Raw genomic sequence first — 26,241 nt, forward strand, 5'->3', positions numbered from 1 at the left:
TCAGATGGCTACCTATGGCAACTGAAGATAACAAGCTTCCTCCTTCCAATCCATCAGGAGAGAGAACCAAGTTTCCCATAGCTGTCTCTTACAAGCAAAACCTTTTTTCCCTAAATCCCCCCACAAGCCTCTTTTTACATCTCATTGATCCAAAACAGCTAAGGACTTCTCACCCCTAGCAAGATGAATGGAATTATATGATTGGCCTTGACTAATCTATTGGAATAGAATAGATGTGCTTTCAACTCCAATGACCACTAAAAAACTGTAGAAGGAAAAACAAGGAAAAGTGGCACCTTAGAAATCAAGTAGAAAAAAATGTTTAAAGGAGGGAAAGGTCAACAGTATCACATGGTGCAAAAAAAAAATCAAGCAAGGTAAGTGAGTAAACGCTCCTTGGCTTTAGCGACAAAAAGTAATTTACTTAACTGACGGGGCAGAATCCATAGGAACCTACATTAAGAAATAGAGAAACTTTAAAAAAACTCAAGAAAGGAGTTTCCTTTTAAAAGGAAAGAGAATTACGGTAGAATCTGGAAGGGGACATGAGGAAGACAGAAGGAATATTTAAGATGATTACATTTAAAGGCTGATGAGAAGCGATTGGTGAAGAGGAAGTTGGAAATCTCAGGGAAGTAGGGAAATCTGCTTCTTTATGAAAAAAGAGGAGATTGTGAATGTGATGGTAGGAAATTGAAGGAGTACCTAGCAGAGCCAAGGGACCCTTACATAACCTAACCAAAGAGAGAACCGTAATCACGTACTTAGTTGCAAAGGGCTACTATAATTTTCCCATAAAAGGAAAAGCCTTATTCATTTATTACTCTAAATGGAATTAACAGGTATTTACATTATCCATTCATGCATCCATTTTACATAAAATCTATTTTCAAAGTCCATAATATTATGTTTAATCATATCATCAGTACAAATCATGATGATCATTTGCTTGCTTCTCTACTTGCTATGAGAACCCCATGCAATTCTGTATTGATTAAACATTTGTGAGCTAGTTATTCTTGTTAACGGCTAAAATAATTGTTTAATCTATCTGAAAATTTCAGTAGCCTTTTATACGTCTTGTCAAATGTGAAATAATGTAATATGTATTTAAAATTTTACCATGTCTTTCATGTGTAAACTCACTTATAGCTTCTTCCTACTATCATAAGCATTTTCTGACTACCCTACGTTATAACACTTTTGCCTAAAATCTGAGACTTTAGAACGTAATAATGGATATATTTACCTATTACGTCACAGAGTAAAGAGAATAAAGAATGCTTTAAATATTCAATTTTAGTTTTTTATTATATATTAATTGAGGATATCAAGTTAAAATTCTAGTGAGAATCAACCTAAGGAAATTAAAATGGTAATGGATTATTAGCCTGGGCTGCTGGATTTACCAAAATAGGGGTGAACGTTGTACTATTATTCTTTGAGTTTATATTTTATTCTACAATCAATTTTTTTTTAAGTCAGTGTTGGTTTTGCCATTGTCCTGAAGTAAGTAGTCATTAGGCTAGATAGGATGAGAATGAAAAATCAGAAATTAAACTACAAATGGAATGCGGAATCAAGGATAATAAGTGGTGAAGAAGTCTTAGTCAGTACCCCATTTGAGGCTGCTTCTCAAAGTCTCTGCCGAAGATTTTTTAAATCTTATCTCTATGCCAAGGGATACTACTATGATGCTACTACTAGGATAATACTACTGTGTAGTTCTAGTACTGTGATACTACTGTGATCAGAAAGTACTGTGATGCTGCAGAGATTCCGTGGGAAATCCATTTTAGAAAGACTATGATTGAACTTGTGGCTCTCTGTTCTAGTTGTTGTATCTTTTGAACTAATATTGGTAATACCTATGGCTATGCCTAGCAGTACTCCAAGCATTACAGGAGAACAAATATGGGTACCCTCCAACCTGTGGATTCAGAGGTTTAGATATATAACATAAACAAAATGTGTTCATCTATCAGAAAGAATTTTGCTCCTGTGTCCACCATCATTGTTCTATGTACCTGAGAGTGGCTAATATATGGCAAAGTGTTGAGGGTGTTGAATCCTAGCCTCTTTTTTCAGTAGCATAATAGTAGGAGGTAGTTTTTAAATTCTCCCGTGCTATGTCAGTCTCCAAAATCTCAAATTCTGGTGTCCATTAATTCAAAAAGTCTGGGAATCACTGCTAGAAGAGCATGTCACAGTAAGGTAAATCCACCCTCACACCCTCAAATTCCAGACAGTACTGCTTGAGCACTTTGAGAATTGCTGTTAAAAACTTTAGTTTTTAACAAAAGTGCTCAGAAGGAGTATCTGCATTTTAGAGTCGTATCACATCATTGCTTTTACTGCTTCAGTCTATTGGATTAAGTCACAGTCACCATGGTGAGAACTATGAGGTACCATGCATTAAATACTACCCTGTATCAGGCATTGTGCTAAATGCTTTCATGTATTTGTTCGTCTTATCTTCACAACAATCATATGAGGTAAACACTATTATTTTTGTCCACTTTAATGAAAGAAGAAATTGAATTTAGACTTTCTCAGTTAGAGACTTGGAGTTGAGGTTAGGTTACTTGCCAAGATCACATGGGTGACTAAATATTTTAGATGACTCTCCTAAATGTAACCGAATATAGTATGAAGGTCATAATGTAAAATATAAACGAAAACCATTTTCATTTTAAAGTCAGACATTGTACTCTGATTTGGTAGCATTCTCCATAAGGATGACAAGGCTGTTTTTCTCTAAATCTGAAATGACAAACTCTGTTAAAAGTATTGAGAGTCTTAAAAAGCTTTAATATCCCTGAGAAGATTTTAAATTGAAGGACACTACCTGTAAGGGTATGTTAAAATGCTGGAGCAGGAAAACATTGCAGCAAAAAGGCTGAAGTGACATATTAAAACAAATGAAACTTAAAACATTCCTCTTCTTGAAAGAGTAACCAAGAAACTTTAAAATTCCAGTGATATTAAATCTGAAAATTCTTTAATATGTAAAGACTAGACATTCAAAGGTCTCCTTCAGCATTAGTGACCCTTCCCTCCTCAAGTGTCTGTTATTCTAGGTTAAGTGCATAATGACTTGGCAGTTAGAATAATAAAGGTGGGTATCAAGGGTCAACATCAGGATGTACATAGTTGAAGAAAAAGGTATAAAAATGTAGCTAATTTAGTCTTGGCTCACAGACATGCCCCTTATGCTGAACTTGCCCATGATTTTCTCACATCTACAATGCCAGCCATTGCAAGCTCAGCCATTAAGAGCTTCAGGATTTCCAGATGCTCGTCATCTCTGAGGCATGCCCAGGAACTCATTAGCAGAAACTAAAAGAAATTATGTGGGGTTTGATCATTTTTATGTTCTTTTAATTCTTTCTTTCACAGGCCCCCAAATCGAAATTTTTGCTTTTTCAGACCATATGATGTATTAAAAATTTTTTTAATTTATTAATATTCATTCCTTATTATAATTTTGCCATTTGTCATGTTTCTTAGTATAATGCATTTTACTGTTTCTTTTTATACATATATAGAAAGATCAAGTCTAAAATATCTTTTGAAAATCTTAAATTGTTTTGCTATTGACTATACAACCACACCATCATTTGTGTTTAAAACAACTGAATCAAACTACTACTGGGATTGATTTTTCACTTGGTAACAAAAATCAGTCTGTTGTAGAATTTTTCACAGGGTAAGAATAAATTTATGTCATTTTTAAATAAGTAGATGTTTAAAAGAAAATCAACTTAAGAAAAATCAAGCTATACATTTAGTAATTTAAATAAAATCATTTTATTATGCTATAAAAAAATCTTATCTAAAATGTATAATCTTTAAGTTGTAGTCATTGAAAAGTAATTTTCTCCAAAATTACTGCCTTTAAAAACAAATATTGCTATCAGTACTCTATATATGTACAACTGAAATAAATGTAGCTACAATTATTGGCTTTTATATTTAACTGAGAATGGACATTATTGCTGTTGGAATCCCTTATATCAAAGACAGGGGACGGGAGGTGGGGCAGGGGCGGAAGGCGGATGTAACTCACTTACACAGAAATAGAGGAAAGTCTGGAATAAACAAGAAAGATAGGTGAAGATTTAAATATTAGAAAGCATAGGAATGGCAACAAGTAGAACAAATCCTGAGGCTATAAGAGAGCAAGTCAAGGTGTGGATGAAGCAGGTATGAAAATCAACTGGGTAAACCTTAACATATGAGAGATAAGAGACAGGAAATAGAAATGTTTCCTATTTCCATCAATAACATAAAAGTCAAGCATATCTGCTCTAGTTTAAGTAATATTGAAATTCTAAAAAAATGCTTTTTAAACTTTAGTGAATGTCAATGCCGTAGCTAAACTCTCCTTTTGTACAGAAAGAAATAGGTCAAGTAGTGTAAGTTTCACCTGAGGTTTTGTATTTTTTCCCTCCTAAAGCAATATGCGTTATTAACAGTGAAGAATGCCCAGGAGTAATGCCTTGACTTCATCAGTTCATAAGCAAACAAAACCAATATTCTCTATTACTGTGAGTAATGCCAAGCACAATCCTGGCTCCCTCTTTTCTGATTCTCTTTCCCAAGCCTCATTTTTCTCCTCTGATAGGAGGAAATTTTGCACTGGTTGCAGTAAATTTTTCTTCTGGTAGACTGGGTCATCACTGAAACTCAAAAACAGACTGGAGGGCTTCCCTGGTGGCACAGTGGTTGAGAGTCCGCCTGCCAATGCAGGGGACACGGGTTCGTGACCCAGTCTGGGAAGATCCCACATGCTGCGGAGCGGCTGGGCCTGTGAGCCATGGCCGCTGAGCCTGCGCGTCCGGAATCCTTAATAGTCATTTTGAACTCCAAACATTTTTATAAACATTAGGAAAAGAGATCTTTTTGAGTCAGTTGGTAGGTTGAGATTCTCCTTGCTTCCCTCAACCATCCTCTTCCTATCACCCTCACTCATGTTGGTGTCACTTCTACTGAGGCTGCTGGACTTCAAGAAGAAATAAATAGCAGTCAAATGCATTTGCTATCAGTGAGCTTTGCCCCCAAAACGAGAAGTGAGTCAGTGAAAGGGTAGATTGATGAAGTCATACAATTACAGATTTTTTAATTATCAAAAACAAATAAACAAAAACTTTTAGCACTATCTGTTGCCCCCAGAGAGATATTTCTTACACAAATATATTGAGTTTTTCTTTTGACCAAAAGCCACTTTTTTCAAGGGACATAAGTTTAAAAAGGAAAGCGGAACTGTGGGAAAACACCAAATGTGTCCAAATGAAAAAGAACCTCTAACCCTAGCAGAACTTTGACTCTCTAGATCAATGATAATGCAACTCCACTTTCCTTTGAGTTTCGGTATTCAGAAATAATCTGGAACTGAATATTTGTGTGAATAGTAAGAATCCACACCTTAATTTCACCCTTAGGTTGAAAAGGGAGTTTTAAGCAACAGTTCCAATCACACCAGTTGCCTGAGAGGTGAACATACCCACTGTCATAAATATCACTCCAGGTTAGGAAGGATTAGGAATAAAGTAAGTAGATGGAAATTATATCTTAGGGGACTTCTGTGATTAAGGATCAACTATTGATGACATTTTTAGGCATCTATCAAACGCGTATTGAAGGCTCATTGAAATTTTTGATGCTTATATTTAGTGTCTATATTAAGACAGACACTAATTTCCCTCCCTAACAAATACATGCCTCTGTCTCTACCACACTAACCTCAGCATGGTCTTTATGGAATAGATATGTCATTGTTCTAGAACAGGATAAAAATGCACTGTTTGGGGTTGTACAAGTTAAAATATATAGAACATTCCAAAGAACAATTACAGGAATTGTAAGCTAAGGGTTCAAATCTAGTCTTGAGACTTTCATATTGCACTTCTTTTGGGTTTACCAGTATCAGAACTGTTATTCAGATGAACTAAATGTACTCTTTTTAAAAAAAAGCTTATTGATTGATGATTGTGTTACCTTTTCCAGTGCGCCCATGAAGCCATGCCTTTTGCTATACTAGAGAAATAAGAATGAATACATCCAATTAGATTCAAATCTCCCTATAATTAGAAATTATTTATATAAGAGAGAGAAGGCTGAAAATATATAAAGACTTGCTTGCTAAACAAGAATTAATTGCCAAAGCAAGAGTACATGGCCAGTAGGAAGTCAAAAATTTCACGAAAATGGGATCCTTCAGAGGCAGTTCCATACACTTAGTGGCTAAATCAGGAAGAAGCTTTTGAAAAAAATCAATGAAATAATTTTCTGTATTTAATGATCCATTTCAAATATTCCTTTTGTTAATCTAAACAGCCAGGATGATATAATATATTTTAATCAGTTGATTTTAGTATTATTTAATTCATAGGTATTTTTAAAACTTACTCTATTCCTATTATGTAATTAAATTTGTACTAAAAAATAGTTCAGGTAGGAAGTTGTAGAAATGTGAATGGAAAATTCTTCCCTAACTTACAGCAAGAACGACAGCTGAATATTGTTTAGTTTCACAGTCACTTTTGTATTGGATTTTCGTACTTAATACAACATTAATTCTTTAATTCACAAAGCACATTATTTTATCTCCTAATACCAGTGCAACAATATAGCTATCTCCAGTAGTGTGGGACATTACTGTCATAAAATCAGGAGATTGTTCTTATCCAGACTGACTCTACATTATTTCCTTAATAAAAGTGCAAACCCAAAGAGTGTCTATCAAATGGCTATTAAGTAAGAGGAAAAAAAAAAATCTTGCCACAGATCAAAGCAATAGAAAACAGTGGCAGATTAAAACTACTTACTTCATCAATTCTTAACATAGGTGTTTCTTAACACAAATGACTATTCGACTTCAGAAAATGGAGCTAACTCAATAACATTTATACTATCTTCATTTCAGAAGAAATATAAAAGCAAAAATAAAATGTGAAATTAAACCATTGTAATGAAAATGCCCGTGATTGAGTATGTAATTTGAAGACCTAAACCACATGACAACTGGCAGATGATCAAGGATTGCTGCCAAATAGAGGATGTCAAAATGATAAGGTGCCATTTCTTGACACTTGATTTTTATCTGACTTACTCCACTACCTTTAGGTTCCTAGAAATCTTAAGGGCAAAATAAGTAATTGTCAAACTTTTATTTTAGTGCTAACATCTTCCTTTTCATTTTATTTCAGGAATGTAAAAGTCAGCATCATCACACAACAAACTGTAGGTGGAATGTGTAGATTTAGCTCTAATTTCACCATTTTTTCTATTATGGATCCTCTGTTGTTTTTTTCATTTTGCTTAATAATTTCCAATTCCAGAGCTATGTTTTATAAGTTGACATTTAATCACAGAAAAATTTGCTTATAGAGATACACTAAGCCACAAATGACTGCCTGCACATATCAGCCAGCTACCATCCTAAGGCATATGCACTGAAGGGAAAGGCCCTATTGCCTCACTTTTTTATCTGTCATTTGAAGCACTGGAGTATATTACCAGTATTTGGCTCTAAAAAATTTAAGATCAGCAAATAATTTGAATCCCCTCCCCCAATACTGCACTGTGCCAGCAGAATGCACTGTCACCAAGTCCCTAGGGCAAGAGAAACAGCAACTTCCTACCCCCTCTCCTTCAAGCTTCAGAGCTCCCTTTCATGTATTTGTAAAAGTTTGTCCTCTAATGTCCACATGGGAGAACATAGATTTTTGGCATCAAAATTGCCCTAGCTGAATACAAACACCACAAGAGGAAAAAAATAAAGCTTAACAGTTTGGTTGTCATAATCATAAAACAGTATCTACAATACATATTAGGCATTGTACTAAGGTGCTTGACATAAATACACTCTTATCTTCAAGACAACATTATTCTGCTTCGTTTGATATGATCACATGATTTTTCTTCTGTAGCCCATTAATACAAGGCATTGCATTGGTTGATTTTCAAATATTGAAAAAGTTTTGTATTATTCAAGTAACCCCCACTCAGCCATTGATGTTTCTTTTTGTATATATGCTATTTGCCAATATTTTGTTAAGGACTTTGGCATCAGTATTCTAAAGGATATTAGTCTGTAATTTTCTTTTTCTTTCTTTCTTTCTTTTTTTTTTTTTTTTGTACTGTCCTTATGTGGTTTTATTCACAAATTGAGAAGCTTTTCTGCCTCATCTATTATCTGGAAAAGTATGTATGTGCAGAATTACTGTTGACTCTTATTTAAACGTTTGATAGAATTCTCCAGTGTAACCATCTGGGCCCAGAGGTTTTTTTCCTGGAAGTTTTTAAATTATATCCAACCTTGATAGTTTCAGGACTATTCAAATTACCTAGTTCATATTGTGTGAGTTATGGTAGTTTGTGTTTTTTGAGGAAATGAATCATTTCATATGAGTTGTCAAATTTACTTATGTAGAGTTATTTGTAGTATTATACCTTATTATCCTTATGATGTCTGCAGGGCCTTTATTGATATCCCCTTCACTCTTGATTTTGGTAATTTGTGTCTTTCGTTTTCTTTTTCAGTCTTGCTAGAAGTATGTCAATTTTATTGATCTTTTCAAAGAACCAGCTCTTTGTTTTATTCATTTTATCTGTAATTCATTTTGTTTCATCAATTTCTGAACTTTTTTATTATTTCCTACCTTCACTTGCTTTTGGTTTATTTGACTCCTATTTTTCTAAGCTATTGAGGTAGTATCTTAATTACTGATTTGAGGTGTCTTCTTTTCTAGTATATGCACTACTTTAGCTGTATTTTGCAAATTTGCATTTACATTCAGTTCAATGTATTGTTTTATTTCCCTTGAGACTTCCTCTCTGATCCATGAATTATTTAGAACTACATTGTTTAGCTCCCAAGTGTTTGAATATTTTCCTTTTATTTTTCTATCATTCATTCCTAGTTTGATTTATTGTGGCTGGAGAACACATTCTGTGTGATTTCAGTTCTTTAAAATTTGTTGGAAAAAAAAAAATTTGTTGAGATTTGTTTTCCAAATCAGGATATGGTCTTAGTAAATATTCTGTAGGAACTTGAAGAGAATGTGTATCCTGCTGCTGTCAGATAGAATGTTCTGTAAGTGATAATTAGATCTGGTGGGTTGATGGTATTGTTGAATTCTTCTTTTTCTTGCTAATTTTCAGTCTAGTTCTTCTATCAGTTGTTTAGAGAAGGGTGTTGAAATCTCCAACTATAACAATAACGAACTTGTCTATTTTTTTCTTAGTTCTATCAATTTTGCTTTACACATTTGCACCTCTGTTGTTTGTTGTGTATACATTTAGGATTGCTATGTCTTCTTGGTGGATTGACTCTTCTTCATCCTATAAAATTCCTCTTTATTCTGTCCCTTCACCCTCCTCAGTGTATATACATTTAGAATCACCTCAGACAGTAACATAATTTTACTTCAATCATCAAACATAATTTTGAAAATTCAAGAGGAAAAAGAGAGCTTTTTTTTTTTTACCCATATATTTGCTTGCCATGTTCTTTCTCCTTTCCTAATGTTCCAAATTTTCTTCTTTTATCATTTTCTTTTGATTTAGAGAAATTCCTTTAGCTATTATTTTAGGATAAGTCTAGTGGTGACAGATACTCTTCATTTTCCCTCATCTGAGAATGTTTCAATTTCTCTTTAATTACTGAAGAATATTTTCACAAGTATAGGACGTTGGGGTGACAATTCTTTTCCTTCAGCACTTGAAAAATATTGTGTCACTTCCTCTGTCCTCCATGGGGTTTTTTTGTTGTTTTTTTTTTTTTTTGCGGTACAAGGGCCTCTCACTGTTGTGGCCTCTCCCATTGCGGAGCGCAGGCTCTGGACGCGCAGGCTCAGCGGCCATGGCTCACAGGCACAGCCACTCCGCGACATGTGGGATCTTCCCGGACCAGGCACAAACCCGTGTCCCCTGCATCGGCAGGCGGACTCTCAACCACTGGGCCACCAGGGAAGCCCTGTCCTCCATGGTTTTTGATGAGATATCCACTGTCATTCAAATTGTTTTTCCTCTATAGGTAAGATGTCATTTTTCTCCAGCTGCTTTTAAGATTTCTCCCTTGTCTTTAGTTTTCACAAGTTTGATTATCATGTGTTTGTGCATGGATTTCTTTGGGTTTACCCTGTGTGGTATTCTCTCTGCTTCTTAAATCTACAAGATTTGCCAAATTTCAGAATTTTTCAGCCATTATTTCTTCTTTTAATTTTTCAGCTCCACTTTCTTTCTCCTCTTTTTTGATATTACTGTTGGAACTTTTGAACAGAGTCTCTGAGACTGTTTGGTTTTTTTTCAATGTGTTTTCTCTCCGTTACAGATTAGATAATTTCTACTGTCTTATCTTTCAGGTTATTGTTTCTTTCCTCTGTTCTCTACATTCTGATGTTAAGTCTACTCACAGAGCTTTTCAGTTATTGTATTTTCCAGCTCTAAAATTTCTATTTGTTTCTTCTTTACATCTTCTGTTTCTTAGCTAAGACATTATATTTCTTCAGAATTTTCTATTTTTTAGTTTTTTTCAAGCATTTGTGTAATTGGTCATTGAAGCACTTTTTTAATTGTTGTCTTAAAAATCTTTGTCAGGTAATTCTAATTTCTGTCTTCTCAATGTTGGCCTCTATTGGTGGTCTTTTTTTCATTGTTTGAGATCTTCCTTGTTCTTGGTATGATTAAAACCTAGACATTTTCATAATATGTTATAAAACTCTGGATTGTATTTAACCATCTGTTGCAGCTGGCCTTCTCTGACACCACTCTATTTGGGGAATGGTGGAGCACCTCATTTTGGCCAAGTGGAGGTACAAGTCCAATTTTTCCATTTAGCATCCAGTGACACTTGAGGCAAAGTCTCCTTGTTATTGCTAGGTGGGGATTGAAGTTCCAGCTCCCAGATGGCCCCACTGATACCTCAGTGGGAGTAGCCTCATTATAATTGGGTGATGGAGAAAATCCTGACTCTCTACTAAGACCTCCTCTAACCACCCTAATGGGAAGGTAGAGGAGTGCCTCATTACTCCTGGGTCAGAGTGTAAGTTCATGCTCCTTATGTGGTCTCCATTAACACCACTGGGTGAGGAGTGGTTTACTGCTGGCCAGTGGGGATGAATGCAGTGACACCTTACTTGGCCTTCTCTGACACCACCCCAGCAGGAGTGTTGTGCCTTGTTAAATCCCTATAAGGGTAGAAGTATCAGCTTCCCACTTGGCCTTTGCTGGCATTGTTGAGATGGGACCACAGTTCTTTCCATGTTGTTTGGCTGTAGTAGAGCAATCTGAAAGTGTTCTGTCTTGCTTGGATGCCCTTTTTTCCTGGTTCTTTGGCTAGAGAGAGTAGGCTTTTGTTGGGGTTTTTGTTGTCTGCACTGGCTGGCATTTTAGGGGATGCCCACTTTTTCAACTCCTAGTCTGGGATATATGACACAAAAATAAAACCTGAGAAATTTACCACCATCTTGTTACTTGGTCCTTGGCTTCTTCAGTCTACTTCCCAGAGTTTTCCTATATTTGTTTATGTACAATGTCCAGAGTTTTTCATTGTTCTTAATGGAGGGAATAGGGAACAGTATACCTACTCCACATACCAGAAGCAGAAATCCTACTGTCTCAATTTCTAAAACCAAAAGTGCATGTTAAAAAAAACAAAGGGAGGAGAAACACTGCAGAGTACATGGTGCATATAGAAAGTGATAGGACTGTTTTGTTGTTGTTTTACAAAATTACTGAAACTGACTCATTTAAATGAGTGCTGATGTTTCCTTGAAATCAGTTACTTAATTATCCTCTGTATGTAATTCTGTATTGTTGACGCTGACCCCAAACATCTTTAGAACTCTTTTGAACTTAATTTTAGAGAATGAGTTGTACCCATTTGAATATTCTCAGTGGCATAAACTGTCATCCTTTGAGGCTGTGTTTGATTTTTGGGAGCACCACAAGTGGTCCAAGAGCAAAGATGGATAGTAAAAGTGACAACCAAATTGAGTAATAAACTTCTCAGTCTAACACTCTTTTCTAAGAAAATAGTGTGAACCAAAACTTTGTTGTAGTGAAAATGTCATTTATTTTATACCATACAAAACCTCCCAAACACTTCAAATTTCCACATAATAAGCCTGATGAGCTGTGAGATGAATTGCGTATGAACAGTGCCATTTGGTATCAAATCACATTTCTTTTCTGTGGCTTTGACATAAATATTTCCTTGGGTCCTATGGATATTGAAGTTTTCCCCATAAACTTTGACAGTATGGTTTTGGGTCAACTTGAAAACATCATATTCCATCACTATTCTCAAATACATGTTATTTTATCCAACCTCCCATTGAAAGTTCAAAACAAATGTCAAATCTCTATTTCTTTTTATCATTCAAAATGTGTACCTCAGCCTTTTTAGAAACCTTCATGTTCAAATTCTCCTTCAGTATGAGTCAGTGTCCTCATAGCTAACCCTCTATCTGAACGAATCCAGTCTCGATATTTCCTACATTTTCATCAGTCCTTTGTACTTCATCATGAGCATCCTTATTACCTTTCTTAAGCCTCTGTGCCAGTCAAAATAACTTACTCTTTACAGTCCCTCCACACCGTAATTGTCCCTTTAGATGTCTTGTGTCATTCATATTTGCTTACCTTCACAAAGAATTTAGTGTTAATTCTTTGCTTTCTATAGCTGTCATTCCCCATCCTCATTTATTGCACCCGGTAGCCCCAATAAAGAGTGAAAAAACTGCTACTGATGTGAACAGAATCATTTTACAGAATGTTCCTTCCATGCCCACTTTATGCTTTGCCAAGCCACCTGTGAACATGAGTGTCATTATTTCATAATCATGGAAAGATTACTAAATACACAGAGTATCCTCCTAATTGCTCAAGTATAAAGTTCTAAGTCAAATACGTAGGATCTAAAATAGATAATAGACCTAATTCAATAAGTAGGAATGGCCCTTTGGCAAATTGAAGAGCTGCTAAAGAAATTTAATATATCCTTCCTTAACAATCAGATCCTTCTGTTCCTTTCTGTGGTTTCTTTTCATTTCATAGTTCAACTATTGTAGGAAGAGAGACAATTCTGGGGAATGGTGGTTGCAATGTAATTTTATGTTTAAGAGCATGAACTCTGATTGCCAGACAGCCTTGGTTCAAATCCCAGTCAGGCCAGTTTACCAGTTGTGCAAATTACTGGGGAAAGTTACTTAACCTCTCCAAGCCTTAGTTTCCTCCTCAGTAAAATTAAGTAATAATAACTAATAATAATTATCCCTTAATGCTATTGTAAGGATTAAAGGAGGCAATATGTATAAGGTAAGTTTTAGTACATTATCTAGCACCTAGTATTTGAATAGTAGCCATTGCTTCTTAAGTGCCAGTTACTGTGCTGGTTATTAAAGATGGTAAGTAAGATGTGGTGCTTGCCCTCAAAGAGTTTCAAATCAAAGCATAATTAAAGTTTAAACTGTCCCATCAGAAGGAAAAAATAAACCATAAAAATAAGTCTAAAGGGTATTATAGTTCTATAATATCTATGTTTTTTTACCCTTAGATAGACCATTACCAGAATATTGTAATCAATGAAATTATTATTAAGCAGTCATTATTGACTTTCTAATGGATTATGCATTGTGGGACTAAAGCTATGTTCTGGAGCTCTCTAAGTTTTTCTGGGTATAAAAATTATTTGCTTGTCTGTCACTTTCAATTAAACAACCAGTCTTCCTCTTTCCCATTGGCTCAAGGACTAACTGAAGACCCATGAGTATTATACCAGTGGATGTGAGAAGCAGATATAAATGTAAAATCAATTGCTTGTTCAGTAGCCAGGCCAGTCAGCCTTAGTCCACCTACACCCCCAGTTCCTCTAGCTCCAGGAAATCATTTTCTCTAACTAAATAACTCATCAGGCCAGTGACTTCATTCAGAGTACAGCAGCCCCAAATGTGATACTGGGTTTATCATGGCTTTCCTTGCCTAAACAAGAGAACATGAAATTCCAAGGAGGTAGGAGAGAATTGAATTTGCAACAAGGAAAAACTCGACCAGAAGGGTGTTCAGTCTTCTAGAATGGCTGAGAAAGTTGTGACATCTTTCATTTAGATTTCTGAGAAGGAAATAGATACATTAGAGAAATACACATTTGCCCTTTATGAGGTTATCTTAGTTGTGTTTATGCTGTCGTAATTTACTGATCCCTGGTTGCATTAGACAGTATTAGATTGATAATTGTTTTGTTATTGTGCTGTTATAGCCTGAAACTTTTTTTTGCATCTTTTCCTCCAGTTTCTCATGACTGAAATATCTTTACTGTTTTTGAATGTAAAAAGTTGTACATGATAAGACAATCAGTTGGATATCTAAAATATAATCAAATGATTTTTTTCTTTCCCTTGCATATTGCTAAATAATAATTTTGAATATTTTCTTCACTGAAATTACCTCTTGTTTGGAATCAAAAAACATGCCTTCCCTCTCTAAATGATTTTGCGTGATCACTGTCATCTCCTATGTCTCTTATGTTGCTCTTCTTTAAGAACTTTAAAATAATTAAAATTCATCTTTTCCTTGAATACTTGTTTAATAATTTTTCCTTTATACCTCCAATCTGACTTTTTCATAGTAATTAAAAATCTTGATTAGTCAGGAAAATTCACAAACTTTCCTAACTAATGAATTCTAAGGTGAAATTTACTTTTAAATTCCAAATTACCTACCCTTAAAAGGTCAAAAGAAAGACAATGGATTCAGGAAGTAATCCATTGGGTGAAGTACCAAGCACAGCATTAAAACATAGGTTTAAAAGTATTAAAGATAAGCATTCACTTCCCATGTTAGACCTCCATGTTAAACCATACTTAATTTTAAAAGGCACGTTCTAGGGGACTTCCCTGGCAGTCCAGTGGTTAGGACTCTGCCCTTCCACTGCAGGGGGCACAGGTTTGATCCCTGGTCGGGGAATTAAGAGCCCCACAAGCTGCGAGGCATGGCTAAATAAATAAACAAATGGCATGTTCTAGGTTATCAGCTCACAAACAGAACTGCTTGCCTGACAGAAAAGATATCAGGTAGAATGACTCAAGGAGCCCATGCTAGAATGAAGGTAAGAAAATCGGAATGAACGAGAAACAGGATTAGGCACCAGTCATTTAAAGATGGGAGACCAAAGTAAGCATGCCCTTTCTCCTCTAGCAACCACCCTCAAGGGCTGATAAATGATCATTGTTGTTTTAAATGAGGTACTGTTAAGTCTCTCTGAAAGCTCATGTGAAGATGATCTGCATGCAGAGTTCACTTTAAAGACCTTTCCATATCTAGTGCTTCTACAGGCTACAGATATTCGCAGGAATTTATCACATGATTAATTTTTAATGGAACTTAAAGATTGCAAAAACCATACTCTTGATTTAATATTGCAGAAAATTAATAAATATTGATTATACTCACCTGAACAAGCTTCCTATACATGTGTGTGGCATAAAGGCAAATATGCAATTCAGTTCTTTTGCTGCAGAATTAGAAAGTAGCTTCTATAATTTTCTCCCTGATGTTTCATATATTACATCTCTCTCCCTGCTATTATTCTAAATGAAATGCCAGATAGAACTCCACTTTATTTTTTAAGTTGTGACTTTTTTTTCTTCTTGAGATTTTCCAAACTGAACTTTGTTTCCTTAAAATGGGGGCTAAAATAAGCTTTGGCAAGCCATCAGATGACAAGTGTATTTAACGTGACCTTGCTCCGATATTAGCATTTTCACAAACCACAGCAGGCAGACCCTTACTGTTTTTTCATTATCCTTCCTAGACATGGCTGAAAGCCCAAATTATGGCACTTTATTTACTGGAGAAGTATTCTGTACTTTCTTTTTTCTAATTTAATCACAACCTTTCAACACCACAAATCTTCTGACAGATTATCTTCTCCACAGGCAGGCAGCCACATCCAGACCTTGATGGGGTCCCAGAGCCTTCAACATCGTAGCCGGGAGCAGCAGCCATATGAGGGAAACATAAACAAAGTGACCATCCAGCAGTTTCAGTCACCATTGCCTATTCAGATCCCCTCTTCACAGGCCACCCGGGGACCTCAGCCTGGACGGTGCTTAATTCAAACTAAAGGGCAAAGGAGTATGGATGGCTATCCAGAGCAGGTGAGTAGAGTTTTTATAATTGATAAATTTTCAGGAAATATTTGGGGAAAGTCCCATAAATCCGTGGTTTGCCTTCCCTCATTAATGTAGTTTGCGACACATTAATGCTGTCACCATGTTGAATGGAGTAGAGCACTCTTTGTAGGGATTTTATCATTATTTTCATTGGTTAAGAACTACAACATAGAATAATTGATGGTTGGTAAAATGCCCATTTCACATAAAGAAAAATTGATGAATTGGAATAGTTTTTTCTGGTTTATCCTGCACCTCCTTCTGCCCACTCCCAACTCCAATTTAGCTCTGCAGCACAGCTTTTGAATGTTACAAAGAGCTTCAATGGATTAGGTATATTTACCAAGGCCTTTGGTGAAATCGACAGTGTAAAAACTGAACTGTATATTCCCCTCGATTTGTGGGAACATTTTTTAAAAGTTTTATCTTCTGATTTTTGAGTAATACAGAGATAAAGCTTTGCTATGAACAAAATGATAAAGAGCAGTTAGGAAGGAAACATTTATGAAACGCTCCAAAAGCTATTGATAAGTGCCATGTAGTAAAAAAAGAATTGCTGCTCCTCTGACCTGTTTAAATTAGGATCTGGTTTTCCATTGTAGACTCTGCTTTCGTTTCTTAAGGCCAGAACACTGAATAAGATCTCATCTGTTGAGTCATATTAAGGTTAGAAAGTAAGACATCGAGATATTAATACTCTCAGAAAATTAATTTCTCTTATTAATTAGTAAGAGAAATTAATTTAATTTAATTAATTTAATTAAAATTAATTTCTCTTATTTCATTCTTTAGATAATTAGGCAAAGCTCCCACTGACTTCTCTAACCCCTTAATATGGTTTATAACGGTTTCACTTTATTATTGCTTATTCAAAGCTTCACGTATCACCGTCCTTATTTCCTAAACACATCAGACAAGATTATCTCCATTCTCCAGTTTTTTCATTTATGCTGTTGGGTCATTTATTATTTGGATCCCAGCTGCTCCTGACATCTCCTGAGTTTCTTAATACTCTTCTTGAAGCTGAGATAGGGTTTTTTGGGGGTTTTTTTTGGCGGTACGCGGGCCTCTCATTGTGGCCTCTCCCGCTGCGGAGCACAGGCTCCGGACGCGCAGGCTCAGCGGCCATGGCTCACGGGCCCAGCCGCTCCGCGGCATGTGGGATCTTCCGGGACCAGGGCATGAACCCCTGTCCCCTGCATCAGCAGGCGGACTCCCAACCACTGTGCCACCAGGGAAGCCCTGAGATAGGGTTTTTTAAGATAATCTTCTTCCTATCCTGCCTTGATCTAGGCCAAATGTTGGATTTAAGGTAAAATAAATCAGACAGGTGTCTTTAATCAGGTAATGAGGTGAGGTTTTTAATTCTAAAAAGTTAATAAAGTTTTAAATTATGCTTTACCACAGGCAGCTTAGGTTAAAAATTGTTCATATATCCTCTCCCCCACAAATATCATAACTTCAATCCAGTTCTCTGATTTAATGATTCCTGTTAACAGGAATAATTAATAAGATAAGTTATTACAAAATTTTTTTCTCCCAGAATCAGCACATTTAAAATCCACTGAGATCAATGCCCTCTGTTTCCCCTACTTTGAATAGTAGGGTTAGTATTAACATACAGTTATTCTTAACACTCTAAATTTAAAGGCCTTTTTTACATTATTTCTCAAAAAATCCATAAATTATATAGCTTGACTTAACGAGAGGATTATTAAGTTTTAGTTTACATGCTTATCAAACTTAAAATATCATGATTCTTTCAAAGAATGTATTTATAGTCATTGTAAGTGTTTTGATTTGTAACTCTAACAACATCAGGTGTCTTTCAAACTGAGAGATAAAAACTTAAACATTCAATGGTTATATTAAGGAAAGTACTTAAGTGTAATTCCTTTTGAATTCCTGGTTTTTTCTGCCTTGGTTTCAGGCTGAAATGGTTTGGAATGCTGAGATGAAAACTTTGGAGTGACCACGAGAAAGCCTAAGGAGCATTTAAACCAATAGTACTAGTCCCCAAACTATGCTCCCCCCTCCCCTGAGTTATAAATCTGGAGACAGTTTCTCAAAACGTTTTTCATGATTCAGTGTAATATTTATCCACTACCAGTGGCATGCTGGAGCATACTCATCCTGGCTCATTACTGTGTGCATATCTTCCCAACTCTACCTTCAGGGGCACCACACTAATAGGTTGAAATTGTGGGGATAATTACACCAGGGAAATGAGCAAACACTACAAACCAGGGCCCTCCCCTTCCCCCAGCCAGCTCTTAAACATTCTCCAGCACACCACAACTACTACACTGTTTTCTTTCATCTCTTTTTCTTTTTCTAAACCTCTCCACTTCTTTGTTTAGCTCTATAGCATTCAGGAAAGAGAACACTAGGAATAGGTTTCAGAATTTGGAGTTCGAGTTCCATGTTAACTTTTATTGAAGTGTGTGAATCTGGACAAGTCATTAACTCTTTCCTGAGGTTCTGTTTTTCTCCTTATAAAATGAGAACATTACCACCCACCAACAACATTCAAAAAGTTTTTGAGAGAGTCCAATGATACAATTCTACATGTACACACACGCACACAAAGTAAGCCTGGCCCTGAGAGTAAAGAAATAGGAAACAGAAGAAATAAAATTCAAGATTTTAAGAATTCAAATACTGGAGGGCACTTAATGAATATCAGTCCAACCTCCCTAGTCTATAGATAGAAAACAAACAAACAAACAGAAAGAGGCTGAAGGAGGTTATGTAATTCACTCTCATAATAAAAATATTTTATGTATTTTTTACCTTCCTAACTCATTTTTCTTTTGAAAACTCAGACCTCTCTAATATGTGTGTGTGCCCTTTAAAGCAAGACTTTTTCCATATTTAACAAGAAAAAAAAAGGAGGAAAATATTTAAAACATTTAAGAACTGTATAATTTCACATGAAAATTATAGAGTAGCAATTGAAGTGCAAAGACCAAGGAGGTAACTGAAAATTCTAATATGGGTTTCAGGCATATAAATCAAGTTACTCTATTTTCATAAGGCATTTCTAGTGGTGCATTAAAAGGGCCATTAAGAGAAAACAGAGTTTTCTTAAATGATTACTACAAAAACAATGTTAAATTTGGTCAAGTACAATATGGAAAAAATCTAAGTCATTCATAATTTTTAAGTGCAAGGAGACATCATAAACATAGTACAGAAGGGTAAGCTGGGATGAAGTGAGAGAGTAGCATTGATATATGTACACTACCAAATGTAAAACAGATAGCTAGTGAGAAGCAGCCGCATAGCTCAGGGAGATCAGCTCAGTGCTTTGTGACCACCTAAAGGGGTGGGATAGGGAGGGGGGGAGGGAGCGCAATAGGGAGGGGATATGGGGACATGTGTATACGTATAGCTGATTCACTTTGTTATACATCAGAAACTAACACAACATTGTAAAGCAATTATACTCCAATAAAGATGTTAAAAAATAAGTAAATAAAAAATAAACATAGTACAAATAAACATGCTGTGTGCAGCATGATAAAGCACAATAATTTCTACTAAAGCTTGGAGATTTTACTTTAAAAAAGTAATCACTTATTGGAATGCTACAGGTGAAAAACAACTGATTACAACGAATCTACATTTTTTTAATTCAGGGAGGAGAAGTCTGAATGAAAATAGGAAAAAACAAGACAACAGCTGCCATACATTGAGTGCCTACTATGCTATTCATACTATATAAAGTGTATTTATGCTATAAATACCATGTATCTTACACACAGGCCTGGCTTCATGGTGTGTGAACTGTGCAGCTGCACAAAGTTCTGCATTTGGAAGTGCCCCACACTTGGTTTAATGCTCTGCTGTCACCAGCTTGTAATTCTTAAAAATCATTCAACAAAGAGCCTCACATTTTCATTTTGCATCAGGCCCCACTAATTACATAGTTGGTCCTGCTTACACACGCTATTTCATTTAGTCCTCACAATAATCTTATTTCCTTTTTATAAATGAAGAAACCAAGGCACAGAGAAAATAAGTAACTTGTAAGAGGTATAATTGGTCAAGCTACTTGTGAGAGGTATAATTGGTCAAGCTGGAATTTTAATCCAGGTCTATCTAACCCAGAACCCAAGTTCTGTGTACCAGTCTTACCATTAAATTAACCACATGATCCAGACGCTTGCTGTGGCCTCAGTGTCCCTTTCTGTCAAATAATATTAGTTAAACGTGTTTCAGCTACAATTCAGAGTTATAGAACTGCCTTATACAGATGGTATGCTGACTGGAACTCACATGAACACTTCCAATTCTTTGAAAAGCAAAAATACTCAACAAATGGAAAGTTTTATTATTAGAAAAAGTATACCTCTGTATCTCTTAATGTGACCTAAAGAACTAATGAATTTCTAATCTGATTAAAATAAGTTCCATATAGCAATGAACATACATAATAAATGCTACCACTAATGAAGTTGAATGAATTTAAATGAATGTCATATTTTACCTAACCAGCACACTTAGCCTTTTTTAGCCATAAAGAAGTACTTAGTAAACTTTGATGTTCCACCTGAATGATGAAACCATCTCAACTTTCAAACTACCCATCACAATAAAACAAGGCAAAATATCTAAGAATTCTAATTTAATACACTTACTTTTACATATCTATTTTTCATAGACGTTAAGTATCATCTGTTTTCTACTCTAGGATTAAATGGCATAAAATATATGGAACTGATTTTTAAACCATAATGTGCGACCCAGATTCAAGGTATTAATTTCCATAGACTAGAAATCTGATGTGTAATAATGGATATTCTTTTTAACAAATTATCTACAAAAAAATCATGTGCATGTCACTTGAAGTTCATTATCAGGGAATTTTACTTAGAAAAGGTATTATAATGCATAAATCATTTTGATTATTGATGAGCATAATAGAGAATAATAGAGTTGTACTAAACAGTGAGCTGAAGAAAGCCAGAAAGTAAGATTTGACTCCTTCCCATTCCACATGAAAACTCTTAGCCATCATATCCATTCTCTTAGCTCTTCCCTTTGTTTCCCAGTCCAAATGACTGTTCAGCTTATCCTCCCCTTCACAATAAAATAATACTTTATATCAGATATTCTCAACCTCAGCTGTACATTAGAATCTGCTCAGCTTTTGTTTTAATTGAAGTATAGTTGATTAACAATATCATATTAATTTTAGGTATACAGCATAGTGATTCAGTATTTTTGCAGATTATATTCCATTATAAATTACTACAAGATAATGGCTATAATTCCCTGTGCTATACAATATATCCTTGTTGTTTATTTTATACATAATGGTTTGTATCTGTTAATCCCATATCCCTAATTTGTCCCTCCCCCAACCCTTTCCCTTTGGTAACCACTAGGTTGTTTTCTATGTCTATGAGTCTGTTTCTGTGTTGCATATATTCATTTGTACTATTTTTTAGATTCCACTTATAAGTGATATCATACAGTATTTGTCTTTCTCTGTCTGACTTATTTCATTTAGCATAATACCCTCCAAGTTCATCCATGTTGTTGCAAATGGAAAAATTTCATCCTTTTTTATGGCTGAGTAATATTCTATTGTGTATATATACTATGTCTTCTTTATCCATTTGTCTATTTATGGGCACTTGGGTTATTTCCATGTCTTGGATATTGTAAACAGTGCTTCTATGAACATTGGGGTGCATATATCTTTTCAAATTAGTGTTTTCATTTTTTCTGGATATATATCCAGGAGTCAAATTACTGGATCATATGGTAGTTCTATTTTAGTTTTTTGAGGAAATTCCATGATGCCCGATGGAGGCTGCTCAGGAACTTTGAAAAATACTCATGCCCTGGCCTCATCCCCAAAGAAACTGATTTCATTAGCCTGGATGTGAGCTGGGTAATGGGAATTTTTGAAACTCCCCAGGTGATTCTATTGTGTAGCCAAGGCTGAGAACTGATATCGAGATATTCTATAACTCAGCAATTTGCCAGCTGAATAGCATAGTGTTATTAACACTATTTAGAAGTATACACAAGTCATCCATAACTTGTTGAATAGTTTTTATAGAAACTAACATAAACTTGGTTTTTCTGTTTTGCAAATGTATAATCCAAGGCAAAGCATATCTGTATATGTGGAACATATAGACCCCAAAGCAGAATTAGGAAGGAAAAACATCAGCATGATGCTTCAAATGTCTCAAAATCCTTTCATATATTAACTGATTTAATCTAACCAATAATGCTGTGGTGGATAGAGCAGTTCCTGTTTCACTGACTAAAAATCTAACATTCAGAGAAGTCGAACTAGAATTAGAATCCAATTTCATGAGTCTACCACATAATGCTACAGCCTGCTGCACTATAGCCAAACATAGAGGTCAAGAGTAAGCCCACACTGGAAGAATAAAAATAGAAAAGTGCACCCTCAAGTCCACGTCTGCCCCAGACAAGAGGACATACCCGCTAATGAACCTAACATATCAGGAGAGCCAGAGCTCCATAGCTGTTTCCTGCCAGTTCCTGTGAGTATACATTTGAACTAAAGTTTGTGCCTAAAAGAGAACTTGTAACATTACATTAGAATTACATTAGAATAAGCCTCGTGAGTTATACAAAGCAGCTCACACCCATCGTATTCAAGGGGAAATAAAAACAAAGCTCTGAAACCCTCCTTGAAGGAGATGCTATAGTGTACCCTGGAAGAAATCATTTTGATACTTAATAATATGTGGAGTACATGAAGCTTTTGGCTAAGACATGTTTTCAGACATCTCTTTAGATGCTCTGATCAGTTGCCTGAAGGGCTCACAAGGGTTCCAGGTGAGGCTTCATCTAACCTCACCTCATCCAGGTGAGGTTCCAGGTGAGGTTCACTGGGAACCAAGTGAAGAAAAATACATTATCCTGAGTGTTTGATATAAGAAGAAAAACTTGGAAATATTTGGGTTTTTTAATCATGAATTTTAAAATTAAAAGGCAATAATTTAATAAAGATGGTTAGAAAATAGATATTAAGGTGGTTTTAATGTATATTATTTACTCAAATGATTTCAGGGACATCCCATACCTCATCCTGCTCTACTTAAATTACTGCTATTTATGCATATTTTCCCCATAGAATTTTATTCTCCAGTAACCAAAGTAATACTGCAACTATAAATTCATACTTTGACACAAATAATGTCTAACTCAACACCACAAATTCTACAAATTGACTTTATGAATTATGTTTAGTCAAATAGTAGGATTCAGTAAACACTACAGTAGGAATCAGAAGGCCTCTTTCAGTGTTCCACTAAATATATGTACGGTCTTCTTGGTTTCCTCAAGTTTAAAATGAAGGAAATGAAGTGAATAACCTTTAAAATGCATTTACAGACGAAAGAACATTTGAGTTTCTACTTTCTAGTTACATACAGAGTTGGCTATTTTTTTCTGAAAGATCTAGAAAATGCTACTCAAAGGATTTTATTCATCAACCTATTAGTATGTTTCTTCAAAAGATTTAATTAGCACTTTTAGTTGGACTTGCATCTCTGATACACAACAGAAAAAGATATGAAAATAGAAGGATCAAAAAAAAATTTTTAATATTAACATTTATATATTTTTATAATTATTACCTTTTTTAGTCTATGACACAGGCTTGTTAGAAATTTTGGGAATGCAGAGTTTTATGTAGATTTTGTATGGCTGTGCAATACACATAGTGTAAATCACAACAAAAGTTATAATACCTTATCATTGCATAGCACTCTTTATTGTACAAGCACTGTTATATAATAACCTATAAGACCAGGAACTAAAAGTGAAAGTAGCAGCAAATTTAATTTCCAGTTTAATTTCAGTACCATGAAGCATTCTCTCTACTTCTGTCAAGTCCCATAATCAAATCTCCATCATCATCTCATTTGATCTCTCAGCAAGTGGCTTGACTGAACTCTTTCTTTAAATTTTCTTCACTTGGCTATCACTATTCTACCGCTTTCCCTCTTTCCACACTAGCCATTCTTTCCTGATTTCTTTATTGACTCCTTTTCTGTTCCTGACCTTTAAATGATAGAGTGATCCAGTGCTCAAACTTTGACCCCCTTCTCTTTTGTATCCATACTCACACCTGTATGATTTCATTCACTTCCAGGATGGATGAGTCCAAGATTTATATATCTCCAGCTCTGGCCTCTCCCCTGTACTCCAGATGTTTATATTCAATTACCCACTTGTTGATATCTCAACCTGGATGTCCAATGAATTTCTTAAACTTAGCATAGTCAAAAGAAACTCTTGTTTCCCAGCCCTGCCCCTACCAAACCTGCTTCTCTTCTAGATTTCCCATTTCAGTTAATGGCTCTTCTATTTATCTTGTTGCTATGGCCAAAGATCCTTGACTTCCCTTTCTCACAGCCCACGTACAAGTCACAGCAATTCCATTAAAATATATTCTGAATTCACCACTTTTCATCACCTGCACTGCTACCACCTTATCAGCCATCACCTCACTCCTATCTACTTCAGTAGCTCCCTAATTGTTTTCTCTTTTGCTGGTTGCTTTTCTCCAGTCTGTTTTCCACTGCCAGAGTGATCTCTTTAAAACATGAATCAGATCATGTCAGTCTTCTGCTTAAAAATCCCTAGTGGCTTGAAAACTTCTGAACCCTTATAAATCCTCACTATGGCGTGAAGTCCCTACAGACCTGGACCCTGCCTCCTCTCCTTCTACTCTCTCCTTAGCCATTTTCTCTCTCGTCATGCTGATCATGTTGTTGTTGCTGATTTTAACAGCCTTATTGATATAGTTTAGACACGGTAAAGTTCACCTGTTTAAATTGAACAATTTAGTGGTTTTTAGTATATTTATACAGTTGTACCACCATCACCATAATCTAATTTTTAAACATTTTCATAATTCCAAAAAGAAACCTTGTACCCATTAGCGGTCATCTTCCATACTCCCTGCCCTCTATTCTGCCCCCAGCCCTAGACAATCATTCATCTACATTGTATCTCTATACATTTGTCTATTCTGGACATTTCATATAAATGAGATCATAGGACATATGAAGTTTTTTGTGACTGGCTAATTTTAATTAGCATAATGTGCTTAGTGTAGCACATATCAGTAATTCATTCCTTTTTACTGCCAAATAATATTCCCTTATATGGCTATACCATATATTGCTTATGCATTCATCAGGTGATAGACATTTGCGTTCTTTCCACTTTTTGAACATTCATGTACAAATTTGTGTGTGAAGGTACATTTTTATTGTGCTTGGGTAGTTACCTAGGAATGAACTCGCTGGGTTATATGGTAATTATGTTTATCAATTTTAAGGAGCTTCTAAACTCTTTTCTAAAGTGTCTGCCACATTTTACTCCCACCAGCAATGTGAGTGTTCTAATTTCTCCACATCCTCACCAATATTTGTTATTGTCTTTCTTTTTTATTATAGCCATCTTGTGAAGTATTGATAGTATCTCATTGTGGGGTTTTTTGGGATTTTTTGTGTTTTTTTTTTTGCGGTACGCGGGCCTCTCACTGTTGTGGCCTCTCCCATTGTGGAGCACAGGCTCCGGACGCGCAGGCTCAGCGGCCGTGGCCCACAGGCCCAGCCGCTCCGCGGCATGTGGGATCTTCCCGGACCGGGGCACGAACCCGTGTCCCCTGCATCGGCAGGCAGACTCTCAACCACTGCACCACCAGGGAAGCCCCTCTCATTGTGTTTTTAATCTACATTTCTCTAATAACTAATGATGTTGAGTAGCTTTTCGTGTGTTTATTAGTCATTCATATATCTTCTTTGAGTAAATGTCTATCAAAATTCTTTGCCCATTTTTTAATTAGGTTATTTGAACTGTAACTGTCGTTCATATATTCCAGATACAAAATATTTTCTCCCATTCTGTGGGTTGTCTTTTCACTTTCTTGATGGTCTCTTTAAGGCACCAAAGTTTTTAATTTTGATAAAGTCAGTCATCTCCTTTATAACATTTGGTTTCATATCTAAGAAATCATTGCTTAACTCAAGATGACGGAGATTTACTTCTA

The 26,241-nt window shown here is 35.5% G+C and overlaps 1 protein-coding gene across 1 annotated transcript in view; it reads left to right on the top strand.

Annotated features, from left to right (window-relative positions):
• Nucleotides 1–26,241, top strand: part of LRRC7 (leucine rich repeat containing 7) — a 506,342-nt gene that overhangs the window by 436,011 nt on the left and 44,090 nt on the right. The window contains exon 24 of the mRNA XM_027114043.1: nt 15,945–16,166. Coding sequence (XP_026969844.1) covers nt 15,945–16,166 — 222 coding nt within the window. The remainder of the gene's footprint in view (nt 1–15,944; nt 16,167–26,241) is intronic.

Source organism: Aethalodelphis obliquidens, unplaced genomic scaffold, assembly GCF_003676395.1.
Source record: "Aethalodelphis obliquidens isolate GAN/ISIS:26980383/991018 unplaced genomic scaffold, ASM367639v1 scaffold13, whole genome shotgun sequence".
Taxonomy (NCBI): Eukaryota; Metazoa; Chordata; class Mammalia; order Artiodactyla; family Delphinidae; genus Aethalodelphis; species Aethalodelphis obliquidens.